Source organism: Syngnathus floridae, chromosome 9 (assembly GCF_059516105.1).
Source record: "Syngnathus floridae isolate MCC-2025c chromosome 9, RoL_Sflo_1.0, whole genome shotgun sequence".
Classification (NCBI taxonomy): domain Eukaryota; kingdom Metazoa; phylum Chordata; class Actinopteri; order Syngnathiformes; family Syngnathidae; genus Syngnathus; species Syngnathus floridae.
In genome coordinates, this window is record NC_142421.1 from 13772398 (window position 1) to 13786740 (window position 14343).

Here is a 14343-nt window from a genome sequence, read left to right on the forward strand (position 1 = left end):
TCTTGACGCGACGAGATCGTCTCACGGCCTTGGAAGCTAGCAAGAAAGTCACTGGTGACACCGAGAAGCTGCTCGATCCTTTTAACCTTCGTCTTGTGAGTAGAAACAGAAATGAGCTGCAGCGGCCACATTGTCATGAACAAAATCACTCGGGGGTGAAAAGTCAAAAAAAAATTATCCCCCAAAACCTGTCTTAGCAATTGTGTGTATCTGCACAAACAGCTTGAAAAATTCAATAATTGGTCAATTTTAATTCCAGGGCCCTTACCTTGTCAATCTTGCGCAAGGGCTTTCTCTCTGGTTTGTACGGCCGACATGAAACGGCTTCATCCTCACCACACGGAACCTGATAAGAGAAAAGTCTTTCGCAGCGCGTCTTGCAGCCAAACAAACAAAACAAGCAACGTGCCACCCTTGGCTCGACACCGAGCGGCTCTCGCAATTCACATTTGCAAAGGAGCACATTTTCACGTTTGCGTCATTGTCCTTTGATGCCATCACGTGGCCCCAAAAGTTAAATTTGCGCCCGGCGTGAGCACACAATTACAAACGCACAACAAAGTCCCCAAAATGAACAAGTCAAGCGCTTCTTTTTTTGGGGGGGCTTATCTTGCGAGCAGCTTGGGGGACGGTTTCCGTTGCGTAGACACACAGAGTGCGCGGCGAGGCACGGTGAGGATACAACATAGAGACATTTATTTCTTGTTTCAACAGCCAGCCCGCGCGATGGCGCCACTCGTCAAATCAGATGAGAATCAGTCAGATGAGCGCTTCCTTCTCTCCTTGTGTCCTTCCCTCTTTGTGTCCTATACTCTTTCTTTGTCCCGGTGCACGCCGTAGTGACCATTGCCATTGGCAACTTTTGAAAAAACAACGGGGAGCGCGTGAGAACACGCACGCACACACGCGCACTCACACACCGTGGTTCTTGGATGACAAGTCGTCAACACCGTGGCCATCTTGGCGTTGACAAGCACAAAGCGAGTGTGACGGCGTTCGCCATACAAAAACAAGGGGAAAAAGAAGAAAAAAAAAAGACGTACATCATTTCTGTTCTTCAACTTGGTCACTTTTAGAATTCCATATATCATGTTTATATATATTCATATATTCTTTGTACAGTGAAAACCACCATGGAGCGACGGGCTATTTGGTATCTTTTTTGTCGTGTTTTAGAAATAATTGAATTTCCATTTTTTTTCATTTTCATTGTAGCCATTTTGTGCGTGGCTAGAACCAGACAATGATTTTTCTTTTGTCCAACGAGAGCGTCTTTTGAGGTCTGATTATTGGTCTGGCTCTCGTAGTAAGTGAGTGTGCGTGGCCTTACCGGCTCCGCCCACACCAAGGTTGAGGAAGCAAACAGTTTCTCTGGCCTGTGCCATCAGCGGGCCGCCACATGGGGCGCCGCAGCCTTCCTCGTGCCGCCTCCGCACCGAGGCCCGGAGATGCTCCTGCGCTTTGTGCAGCAGCAGCCGCGCCACCTGCTGCTCCTCGCCTTGTCGCCGCCGCTGACACGGCGCTCGGGATCGCTGGCCGGTGTCTTCTCGGCGGGGTGCGGTGCCGTTTGATGATATCGTTGCGGTTTGCATACAGAAAACCTCATCGTCGTGGCGACCCTGGAGGGACGACTCGATGGGGACACGGTCCGAGCGGTGGGTCGGGCTTCGCGGCATGCCGTCGGGAGGCGAGCGTGCAGTGACGGCAGATTGCATATTTAGCGGGCAACTGGAGAGAAAACAAGAAAAGAAGTCAGTTAAACTAAGCGACCCCTCCAAGGAGCCCTTCAACTCCTGGCACTGAGGAACTAGGGCAAAGATCAAAGCTTGAAAAGTGAAAATCAGACATTGAAAGGGTTGAGGAGCCAGGAGCGACGAGTATATATCCAATAGGGTGGACAAGCAAAGAGAGAGGCAAAAAGACAGAGGAGGAGCAAGAAGCCGGGAACAAATGTTCGGGAACGACTTTTGAGTCGTGGCTATCGAGGAGCGCGGCTGGTGCAGCAAAGTCAGGGAACGGGGACAGGAAATTCAAAGAATAAGAGCAGAAAGAAGGAAACTAAGGAAACTGTGGCTCAAGGATTGAGGCTCGAGGTGCAACGATCCTGTCTGGATCAAAGAGCAAATATCCAGGTGGAAAGCTGGTGGAGCACGGAGCAGTTATTGACCGCTGAGGAAGACAGACAACAAAGACATCGCTAATAAGGTGCAAGGCTCACGGACTGCAAAAACCTGTGGAGTGCAAAGACTGAGGAACAAGGATGGCTGAGAGAGACTATCCGGTATGGCAATGATCCCCAACCTTTTTAGCACCACGGACAGGATTTTTGTCAGGCGATATTTTCACGGATCAGTGTTTAATGACGTCACGATTTCGCAAAACAATTCTAGAAAATACAAATCAAAATTAAATGTTGAAAGCATCAATAAATCAAATAATCACCGACTGCACATTCTTTTTAGAAGTATTATTCGCAAAAATTGTCCGTGTTTGAACTACGATCCCATTCCCTGGGAGTCGCTGACAGTGTAGAGGTACACTTGCCTGTCTTGTGTGCCGACACCGTGAATTCGATTCCCGCATACAACGGTGTGAATGTGTGTGACAAAAAAACAAAAACTATCCCATTTCAGCAAAGCAGACCAACCACAATCTTAAATGTCACCGCATTTTCAGCCAATCATACAGCGTGGCATCTTCAGAAGTGTCAGGGAGCCGATCTGAACACAGAGTGAATGTGGTGCCGCCACCCTCTGTGCTCCTACCCTCACCTATGGTCACGAGCTATGGGTCGTGACCGAAAGAACAAGATCCCGGATACAAGCGGTCGAAATGAGTTTCCTCCGCAGGGTGTCCGAGCTCTCCCTTAGAGATAGGGGTAGAAGCTTGGTCATCCGGGACAGACTTGGAGTAGAGCCGCTGCTCCTCCACGTTGAGAGGAGCCAGATGAGGTGGCTTGGGCATCTCATCAGGATGCCTCCCGGATGCCTCCCTGGGGAGGTGTTCTGGGCATGTCCCACCGGCAGGAAGCCCCGTGTACGACCCAGGACGCTATGTCTCTCAGCTGGCCTGGGAACGCCTTGGGATCCCCCAGGATGAGCTGGACAAAGTGGCTGGGGAGTGGGATGTCTGGGAGTCCCTCCTAAAGCTGTTGCCCCCGCGACTCGACCTCGGATAAGCGGAAGAAGATGGATGGATGGATGGATAGATGGATGGATGGATGAAAATAATGCAAGTTATTTATACTTTCTTGTGCAGCCCCATACCAAATGATCCACAAACCGGTACCGTTCCGCGGCCCAGGCGTTGGAGACCACTGTGGTATGGGACAGAGGAATAACAATCCAAGAGCAAGAGTTCAAGATCAAGGAGCGAGAATATTGCTGATGAACAACGGAGGCTTGTGGAAAGACAATCTCATCAAAAAATAAGGAGTATTGATCACACACATGCGCGTCTTGGGAGCAAAGATCCATAGGCTTGAGTATTAGTGATTGAGGAATATCAAAATCGAAGCCTTCGTGATTTGAAAATAAGGTTCCATGACACTGCCAGGTCGATTTGAGAGTGATTAGGAAAGATTGCGGCAAAAAGAAAGTCAAATTTTACGCTCTGCCGGTCATGTGACAGGAAATGAGCTCTGCGTCATTTTGATCGTCAGCTTGTCCACTGTATTGTCGCTCCTCCATCCCCAAGCGTGTGTGGCGGCGCCGCTCATTGACGCTCAAAAGAGAACCTCACAGGCTTTTATCATCGGCCGCAGCAGAGATTGTGAGGCGTCCCTGCAGAGATGACGCGCGTGATAAGGGAGGACGTTGCGGAGAGGAAAAGGCGAATTCCTGAGATAACACTGGCCGACGAATCCTGTCTGATGCCGGCCAGCGCAATCAGATGGAAAACAGGTGTCAAGTTCACATGTGCTGATTTAAGAGAGGCGCTGTGTGATGGACGCCGCGTCGCAAACGCCATGCTGTTCTTATCTTTCAGCAAGCTCATTTTACAAACACACAAAAACACTCACCCACAAAATCTAAACGCACAAAAAGAGGCACATATTGCAACGAAAATGCCAGCAGGGCATTTTTTTTTTCCATTAGGCAAAGCTATGACTTAGCTTTATGAAGCTCCTCCCTTCTCCTCCAAATGAGTTGAGGGGAAATAAATCAGAAGTGGAATTGGAGGTTTTCTCACCTGCCTGGCGCTTCAGCCTGGCGCTCCTTCTCAGTAGGCTCCGCCTCTTGGAGGTGCTGATACGCTGGACCAAAAGCCCTGGAACGTCCTCCTGGAATGGGCGGAGTTCTGCGAGTGGCTGACCAATGAGCCACTAGACTCTTTTGCTCCATGCTGGGCCGCAAGAATAAAACCACAATGGTAATGAAAAGCCATGATCATCTTCAAATGTGTGTGTTTGTGTGTCGTGTCTGCGTGCGCAAAAGTGGGTGAATTAAATACTGCATTTGTTTGTACATGTACAGTATGTGTGTGTGTGTGTGTGTGTGTGTGTGTGTGTGTGTGTGTGTGTGTGTGTGTGTGTGTGTGCGTGTGCGTGTGCGTGTGTACACACGTGAACTTCAGAGTGCTTCTGGACAGCGTGAAGTCACACATGTTACTGTGGCGACATGCAGAATGACGTTTACAATACTGCTGGGAGAACACAAGAAGAAGGACAAGATTAAGAAGAAAACATTTCATATCATCATCATCATGGAGAGCATGAATTGGAAGATCTGGATGAAGAACAACTAGAATACAAAGAGGAAGTTGGGGAGGAACCGAATGCAGAGGCAGATGAACAACAACAAGCATGCTGATGATGATGGTGGTAGTGAGGAGGGGACCTGGTGTATTCTGATGTCGGCTTTGCCATTCCTGGTCTTGGAGTCTAATGCGTTGATGACGTTTGTAGTGCAGTTTTTCACACTTCGATTTTCCTTCAGGTGAGCTTGAAGTTTCTCTCGCCGATGCCTCCACAAACACACACAGAAACATACAAATGTTTACATTGCAAAACACACACAAACACACACACACACACACGCACACACACACAAACTACATTTGACAAACTCGGCCCGTTGACTGACTTGTTTCGGCAGTAGAGGGCGACACAGAGCACTCCCAGGAGGCCAATTGCCATGGCGATGGACGTGATGGACAGCAGCTGTCTCTGGTACACTTCTCTGCTCTCTGCACAAAAAATAGGGGAAAAAAATCCATCATCAACAGCAGTACATAACAACACTTTCAAATTCCTTGGGAATACCCAGTTCAGGAATTCATTATTTCATAATTACATCTTTTAAAAATATTCCTTACAAGTCAATCAACCAAGTAATAATGAGATTAACGAATGATGACAAAAACTATTTTAGGAAAAGAAATGAAACACTTGATATGATGCTTAAATTTAAAACACACGCATATGCGCACAAATGGCAATTGCACATGTTGGCAGCACCGCCTCCTCACTGTTCTGGAGGTTTCCATGGCAACTGCAGCACATTTACATTGGAAGGAACATGTCTCTCTGTCCACACTTCAAGCATCATAGGGAAGGCCAGACAAAAGGAGATCTTACCCATGAACTCGATGCCCAGGTGGTCTGTGGGCAAAAAGACAGAGCGAGGATGTTAGCATTAGCATGTAGCATCAGCAGTGCACACATATTTGATTTGCAAAGTGAGGACTGAAGACAGAAAGTTGTATCTTCAACCGTTTTGTGTTGTTTCCATTGCTGTTGGAAGTCAGTCAGAGATTCAAGATGCGCTTCTTAATTTGATTTGAAACGTCTGAACACAGTATTCTATTTAGAAAGTCTCTGCCACAGTTTGTCATGATTTTTTTCTCTCAAGACTTTTGATTTTACTCTTGCATGATAATCTTGTGGTTTTAATTTGAAAATGAATGTGTTACCAGAGGAAGTAAATGGCTCATCTGTGGTGCAGAAAAGCGTCTCGTTTCCCGCCAAGTGCCATCTTTCATTTCGCGTGCAACACGTTCATTTAGTCGGCGTCCGGCCAACGCTGATGAATGAGCGCGTTGCTCTTGGGGTTACAAACTCAATTTCCCAGGCAGCTTTAGCCTACAGCCGTCGGCGCTCAAGATGGCACAGCATCCATCGGGGTGTGTGTGTGTGTGTGTGGGGGGGGGGGGGGGGGGGGACAGGATGGAGCTCTTTGTTCAAGATGGATGCCCCCGCTGGGGGACATTCTTGAGTAACAACAACCACAAGAAGAAGAAGGACGAAATTCGTAGTCATCCACCAGTTGAACATTACAAAAATGCTGAACATGCCTCTTGGAGGTCAGGGATGGGTGGGCGGGCAACTTGACTAAAGAAGGGGCCTCAATTCCGTGTCAGATATCAAACAGCATTTACCAGGATATGCGCAGACAGTCAAAAGGCTTCTTCGTGTTTTTCGGTTTGTGTCGCATTACTTCTTCTCTCAAGTTCTTGGCTTGGGATCCACTTTTTTTGTCCTCTCTCTTGCCTTCTTATCGTTCTGCATTTATTGCAACACAGTCTTCTCTGAGTTGTTGAGTGCATTCTTCTCCAACTTCTTTTCTTTTCTTGTCTGACGTCTCTCTTTGTCTCTTGTGAGAAGAGGGAGGTGGAAAAAAAAAGTGCGGTTGACAACCGCAGCGTGAACAATCACAGGATCTCGGCCCGCGAAGTCGGTGCGATGCTAATGACAAGGAGCCCGAGATAATAGGCATTTGCTATCCGAGACTTTGCATCGACGCCGACCGGCAACTTTGACCTCCGGTGAACCTCGGCCTCCCGCTCATCCCTTACCTTAGGAGAAACGTCGGGTGCTTGGTTGTGTGCTTTTGTGTATTGTGAGAGCCTTGAAGTTGAATGAGAGCTCCTTCTGTACACGTGGCCAAAATGAGCCAACCTTCTGCTCATCTATGTAGGTAAATACTTTGCTGGGCTGTCAGCTGGCTAAACCTGCCCACCTTCCAACGTGTTGGCATTTCCCTGACAGGGTGAAATTCCCCTCATCACGTGCTGAGCTCTATTCCAATGTGACGCAGTCAGTGGTTAAGCGTGTCACTCACTCGCTCTCTCTGCAAGCGCTCGGCCTTGTCCTCACACAGCCCAAACGACCCCCCACTTACTCCCATTTGGCACGGAGCGATGAACCCTTCCGGCACCCGATAGCATGTCGCTAAGTGTTAGACGACAAGCTGGACAGGAAGCGCAGGCGGGGAGCGATTGAGGGAGATCAAGATGCGTTTTTGGTAGGAAGACACAGAGACCACGGGGTGCTGCACTACAAAAAGTAGGCGTCGTCAAAACAGGAATAAATACTAAAAGGAGGACTGTGTCAAATCTCAACGGTCTGACAACAGAACAGGAAAACTGGACTCTGCAAGATGAAGACAGCCAGCTTCCCTTCAAACGGGTTTATTTAAATCAATGTTTCCCAACCTCTTTTCATTCACGGCACACCTTTTCATTGGAAAAAATCTCGAGGGACACCACCAACAAAAATCTGTTAAGTGTTACACCAGCTTCTATATTAAAATCAGTTACAGTGGGGGAAATAAGTATTTGACCCCTTGCTGATTTTGCAGGTTTGCCCACTTGCAAAGAATGCAACGATCTATAATTTTAATCATATGTACATTCTAACAGTGAAAGACGGAATTCCAAAGAAAATTCCAGAAAATCACATCATATGAATTTATAAAAATTGATAACCGTCTGATGAGGAAAAACAAGTATTTGAACCCCTGGACAAACAGCATGTTAATATTTTGTAGAAAAGCCATTATTGGCCAGCACAGATGTCAAACGGTTTTTTTAGTTGGTGACAAGCTTTGTGCACATTTCGGCAGGGATGTTGGCCCACTCCTCCCTGCAGACAGCCTCCAAATCATTCGGGTTCCAAGGTCGTTGCCTGGCAACTCGAATTTTAAGCGCCCTCCAAAGATTTTCAATTGGATTCAGGTCTGGAGACTGGCTAGGCCACTCCAGAGCCTTGATGTGCTTCTTCTTCAGCCACTCTTTTATTGCTTTGCCAGTGTGCTTAGGATCGTTGTCGTGCTGAAACACCCATCCTCGACCCATCTTCAGGTCTCTCACTGAGGGAAGGAGATGTTGATCCAGAATTCTACGATACATGGCCCCGTCCATCCTCCCCTCAATACGATGGAGTTGTCCCGTCCCCTTGGCTGAAAAGCACCCCCAAAGCATGATGTTGCCACCACCATGCTTGACGGTGGGGATGGTGTTCTTTGGGTTGTACTCGGTGTTCTTTGCCCTCCAAACACGACGAGTTGAGTTGAGGCCAAAACTCAAAAAGTTCTATTTTGGTCTCATCTGACCACATCACCTTATTCCAGGCCTCTTCTGAGTCGTCCAGGTGCTGAATGGCGAACTTCATGCGGGCCTGTACATGTTTCTTCTTTAGCAGGGGGACCTTGCGTGCGCGGCAGGATTTCAATCCATGACGGCGTAGTGTGTTACCAACCGTTTCTTTTGTAACTGTGGTCCCAGCTGCCTTCAGTTGATTCATCAGTTCCCCCCTTGTGGTTTTGGGATGATTCCTCACCATTCGCATGATCAGGGAGACCCCACGAGGTGAGATCTTGTGTGGAGGCCCAGACCGAGGGAGGTTGGCGGTGGTGTGGTGCTTCTTCCATTTTCTGATAACTGCACCGACAGTTGATCTTTTCTCTCCAAGTTGCTTTCCGATTCTCTTGTAGCCTATCCCAGCCTTGTGCAGATCAACAATCTTGTCCCTGATGTCCGTAGAAAGCTCTGTGGTCTTGCCCATGGTGGTGATGTTGGATGCTGGTTGTTTGGGTGTTGACAGGTGTCTTTTATACAGGTAACGAGGTGAGGCAGGTGTATTTGATGTAGATAATTGGTTGGGATTGGGGCTGTGTCTTAAAGAAAGACTAACTGGCTTGTAGGAGCCAGAATACTTGCTGTTTGTCCAGGGGTTCAAATACTTGTTTTTTCTCATCAGACGGTTATCAATTTTTATAAATTCATATGATGTGAATTTCTGGAATTTTCTTTGGGATTCTGTCTCTCACTGTTAGAATATACATATGATTAAAATAGTAGATCATTGCATTCTTTGTAAGTGGGCAAACCTGCAAAATCAGCAAGGGGTTAAATACTTATTTCCCCCACTGTATATGACAACAAAAGACGTAAAGTCCTATTCCTATATATGTATGGAGTCGAATAATTGAATAAAAATAAATATTAGCGTAATTTTCGGACTATAAGTCGTGTTTTTTTTCATAGTTTGGGTGGGGGGGCGACTTATAATGAGGAGCGACTTATATGTGAATTTTTTCAAAAATTTTCCAAAAAAACAAAGTGAAACCGCGATGAACGAACCGCGATGTAGCAAGGGATGACTGTAATTTGAATTTCAAGTGACGTCAGCAGCGCGGCGTGGCGGTTGTTTACAAAAAGGGCAAAGATTGATCACGGGATGACGAAGATGATGAAGGGTCCCACGTACTACCGGCATCATTAGCGGCTTTGTTCCTAAGTGACACGGAGGACGAAGAGTTTGAAGGATTTAAGGATTTGGAGTGACACAGAAGGTTTGAAAAACTATTTGAGACTCTTTGTGATTTAGGGCTATACAAATAAACTTGACTTGACTTGACTTGACTTATGGCTTTTACGCACGCCCGGTCCTACTCTACGGAGCTCTCTTTCACCTCCGTGGATAGAAGTCGGGGGCCGGTGCTCGGCCGGGTGGCTGTCCGGGGACGGTGGATGGGGCTCGATCATGGCTTTTACGCACGCCCGGTCCTATTCTATGGATCTCTCTTCCACCTCCGTGGCTGGAAGTCCACGGCGCCACACGCCTGGAAGTTTGTTTGGTTAAATAAAGAGCCGTTTACCAAACCCACGTCCTTCCTTGTACTTTGTTAACGCTACAATATAGTCATATACTAGATCTGTGGAATAATGACGAGGCTGACGTCAGGGCGCACGCGCGGCGTTGTTGACAAAGGACGAGGAATTTGATCGATGGATTTAATGATTTAGAGTGCACAGATGGTTTGATAATATTATTGCTTATATAATAGTTTAATTATATAATTAGACTTAAATTAAATAATTTATATATCGTTATATGGGCCTGTGGAATATTTTGAAGTGCAAGCGCCGTCAGCGGCGCGCACCCATTGCTGACAAAGGACGATCGATGGATTTAATGAATTGGAGTGACACAGATGGTTTTATAAACGTGTTATTTATGTAATAGTTTTTTTTAATAACTCTGAATGTTACGTCAGGCCCGTTCTCAGCTCTTCGTTTGTGTTTATGTCACGTTAGCATACCTATCGTTTAGCCTGTTGTTGCTCGTTCATGTCTGTTCTTGGTGTTGGATTTTGTCGAATACATTTCCCCCCAAAATGCGACTTATACTCTGGAGCGACTTATATATGTTTTTTTTCACGTTATTGCGCTTTTTATGGCTAATGCGACCTATATTCCGGAGCGACTTTTAGTCCGAAAATTACGGTAAATATTCTTTAAACTGTATTTCTTTTTTTAAATAAAAGTGAGTTTTTTAAAAATGATTTAGCCAGTGTAAGGAATAAACTATTGAAAGTGATTGCGATTAAAATCCAAAAGAATCAACATGACTTTGTTCACTGTTTTAGACTAGCTCTATAAATATTTCGACAATAAGAACAAAGTCACTTTTAAAGACGCTCTGCTGTTCTGACAGCAGCTGAGTGGCTATCACAGTCGAGGTGTCTCGACTTCACTGTGTATTTTATGTTGGGGAAAAATGAACAATCCAGGTTCTCCGGTTGAACTGCATACTCTGATTTCCATTGGACCGCAAATGCACCACAGCCGTCATCGTGTCACTGTTAGCAAAAGCACACAACAACACACACATAAACTGATTATGTGCCGATGCAATAGAATCAGACCGACGCAACATGAAATATCAAGATTCTCCGATTTGCCACGCATGCACGATTAGCAAGTGGCTGACCAGGCCTTGCGCTAACTGACCAGTGGTATGGCAATCCGGTTTACAATGCGCTCCGTAATTAATATTGGACAATTCCCAACGGCACAGCTGAACATCTCTCACAGCACACCAGTGTGCCCCGGCACAATGGTTGGGAAACACTAATTTACATGACCTACATCTGTAGAATTGGGCTGCTTCTTATTTCACGGTAAACTTACTCATTACCAAGAATGAAGTTCAAATGCGGCTGTCACCTCATCCTTTTCCAACAAAATAACAAAAATCAACAAAATCCTTTTTTAATCTCACTCTTCCTTCCATGCCGTTCTACGCCAGGAGATGACAAATACGCTCTGGAGAATGCATTTAGCAACAGGCCCACTTTTTGCAGAGCGTTCCATTCACACAAAAAGGAAGAGGGTATGTTAGGAGTTTAGATGACAAGAGTCAGGTGGGAAAGGTTGGTGGATAGGGCTTGAGTGTGTGTGTGTGTGTGTGTGTGGGGGGGGGGGGGGGGGGGACAGGATGGAGCTCTTTGTTCAAGATGGATGCCCCCGCTGGGGGACATTCTTGAGTAACAACAACCACAAGAAGAAGAAGGGCTGAGACGGTGGGGGGGATGTCACTCTCCTTCTCCAAGTTTGCACTTACCCACTTTTGTGAGGCAAAAAGCAGTAGAAAACAAAACAAAACAAAAAAACGAGAGAAAAGCAAAAAGTGAGAAAAGGATGAAAACGGTCTTGTCTGCATGCCATTGAGTGTATGAGGCTGACGACTTTTGGATGGGAACTCTTGACTTTTTAAAAAGTTTTTTGCTCGTCCCACTAGAGTAGTTTGCTGTTTTTGTTTTGGTTACACCAGGCGTTTGGGGAATTTACCATTTGACGGTTGAGGCTGTTTGTCAGTTAGCGTTAACAGTCTTTTCACAGCGCCATGCCGAGTACTCATGCTTTTTTAGATTTAAGCATGGACGCGCATATTTTGCAAGCAACCTTGTTAGCGGGCTCATTTTTGGTCCAACATTTCCACGGTCCTCAGGCACCGCTGCTTGAAAAGTTTTTGCTTCCAGGAACATGTCTGATTCAAAGCTTTTAGTCGCACCAACGACTTCCCAGGTAGCAAGTGTCAAGGTTTTCTATGCTCACACAAGAGTCCCCAGTTCTGGGCTGACACAACACAAGGTTTCTGTGCTCAAAAATCATTCTAAGTGTTGGTCTGGTCTCACGTGTAGCCGCAAAGCATCTTACTTGGATCGGACAGGATGGAGTCGGTCTTGGGCAGGAACTGATCACAGCGGATGCCTTGGTAGCCTTCTCGACACCTGCGGGCGAGGGCAGAGGTGATGTCATCAGATTGGAGAAACAAACCGCCTTATGGAAACGGAGCGCTGCTTCTTGGCAACTGATTCATTCAAAAAGTTTGTCAGTCTTTGAATGAGTGCAAGATCCAGTGCTGCCTCTGGTGGCCAAGGTGGGCACCCCAGCAGCAGTGGCACACTGGATGCATCAGGAAATCACGCCACGCAAACTATTTCAGGCTTTACAATCCATTTTATGACATACAACGCCATAGAGTGGTATTTTCCAATCCGTGTTTGTTTTTTGGGAACGGCAGCATTGTAGTGGCAAGTGATTGACAACGCTCCAAAAAAGCGTGAGTGCTCGTGGCCGTGCCATTTATGCTAACATCGCTAAGCGTTGCGACGCACAGTGAAAATCATTAAAGAAACTGAAGCATGACTCGTGAGTTATTCAACTTTTGTTCCTAAAGACAACCCAAGTCAACACAAATCATGCACCAAACAAAACAGTCCACTAGGTTTGTGCCACGGGAATGATTTGTTTTCCACTCAGGTGTTTCTCGACTTGAGTCTCTTTCTTGCCGGCCCGGAACATTGGAAATATTCTCTTGTGCCTCCTTAACAAGCTCATCGTCATGCATAGGCGCTCCCATACGTGCTACGTCTGATGTCTCCGACAAGACGCGCAGCACGCATCCATGCGTGTGAATGGTTTATGGTGATAACCCAAAAATGAAAGGTGGATTGTGTATGCTGACATCAAGCTTTAACATAAAGATTTTATTTTGTCGTTCACTCATACGTTCACACCTCAATTGAGCGATTCAATACGTTTCATGGACTCTGTTTACGAACCGACTCGATGTTTCCTATCGAACTTTGTGGAAATGTAACTAAAGCAATTTTTAAATAAAGGCGGTCATGCTAAGATTGTTCAAAAAGAAAATTATGAAAAGTGAGGGCAATGTCACTGTAACACGAGCACAAGCATGGCGCACTATACGATTTGTTGACTTTGGAGCGGTCAAATTGTTACGAGGGAGTTCTTGGCTGCGGAGTTGAACTGGTGGACCTGATGAATAAAACATTGCGACCGAGCCGGGCGTCTGTCTCGTGGAAAGCCTTCAAGAGAGCAAAGAGCCTCCTCAATTATTCACACATGCTCACAAAATTCAAAATTAATACCCCCCCAAAAATAAAAACTTTTAGCACACAGTGGCCTAAAACATTTGGGTCAAAAACATTATGTCCCCTTGTCACACTTCACTAGTCTGGTTCCAATTTTGTAAAAACAAATTAAAGCCACCTTAGTGATGTAAATCTATTTTTACATGTTGCATCATCCTCAATGACATTAACATAAGCACTCTTGGGCCACCCGATTAGGTACTCCATCTCATTTTGTCAAATGTAAGTGTGGAATGAAACATATGTCATGTTGCAAATTATGCTCCCAAATAACAACACATGCACAGACAGCAGAAAGAGTGAAAATAACGTTTTCAAAGTATAAAATAACTTTTTGGTTGGGAGCAATGTTTCTTTTTTGCCTTTTCCATCCTCGAGTGCTTCTGACATGCCAACAAGCGGCTGAAAGTCTGCATGAAAATATGGTGCGTATGAATTATGAATGATAGCAGGGAAGACCTTTTAGCCTACAAGGAAAAAAGAGACGAGGTCGACGATAAATTGGAGTGAGTGCGACGGCGGCAGCTCCTTTGAGACAAATCAGCTTTTCTTTCATTGATTCATTGCTTCCTTCATTCCATTTTAAGGAAAACGACCACAATGATGCATTCCGTTCATGATTTTTCCTCATTTTTGTTTTTTCTGTCAACAACTTACTCAGCCCATCATTAGGTTTCATAAGGACCAATCATGTTAAGATTGTGGCCAGGATGCCAATTAGAAGAGATTTACAACAACAAACTAGAATAGAAGCCAATGTTTAAGGGAAGAAAGGAGTGATGGAAGTTTCTGGAATTAAAGAACAAGTACTTCATACTAAAAAACATAAATAAAAGTGACGTGCTGACTAACGAGACGGAAGTATTGTCGACATCTG

The 14343-nt window shown here is 45.8% G+C and overlaps 1 protein-coding gene across 7 annotated transcripts in view; it reads right to left on the reverse strand.

The window, feature by feature from the left end:
* Window positions 1-673: 673 nt before the first annotated feature.
* nrg3a (neuregulin 3a) overlaps window positions 674-14343 on the reverse strand; it is a 147051-nt gene continuing 133381 nt past the window's right edge. For 5 of the 7 annotated variants that reach the window (XM_088385849.1, XM_088385844.1, XM_088385846.1 and 2 more), the window contains 7 exons: window positions 12226-12299; window positions 5579-5602; window positions 5085-5187; window positions 4839-4965; window positions 4565-4644; window positions 4192-4344; window positions 674-1728 (listed from right to left, as the gene is read on the reverse strand). In XM_088385849.1, the coding sequence (XP_088241975.1) occupies window positions 1287-1728; window positions 4192-4344; window positions 4565-4644; window positions 4839-4965; window positions 5085-5187; window positions 5579-5602; window positions 12226-12299 (1003 nt within the window). In that variant the 3' untranslated portion in view covers window positions 674-1286. The remainder of the gene's footprint in view (window positions 1729-4191; window positions 4345-4564; window positions 4645-4838; window positions 4966-5084; window positions 5188-5578; window positions 5603-12225; window positions 12300-14343) is intronic. The other 2 variants (XM_088385845.1, XM_088385848.1) reach the window with 1 other exon arrangement.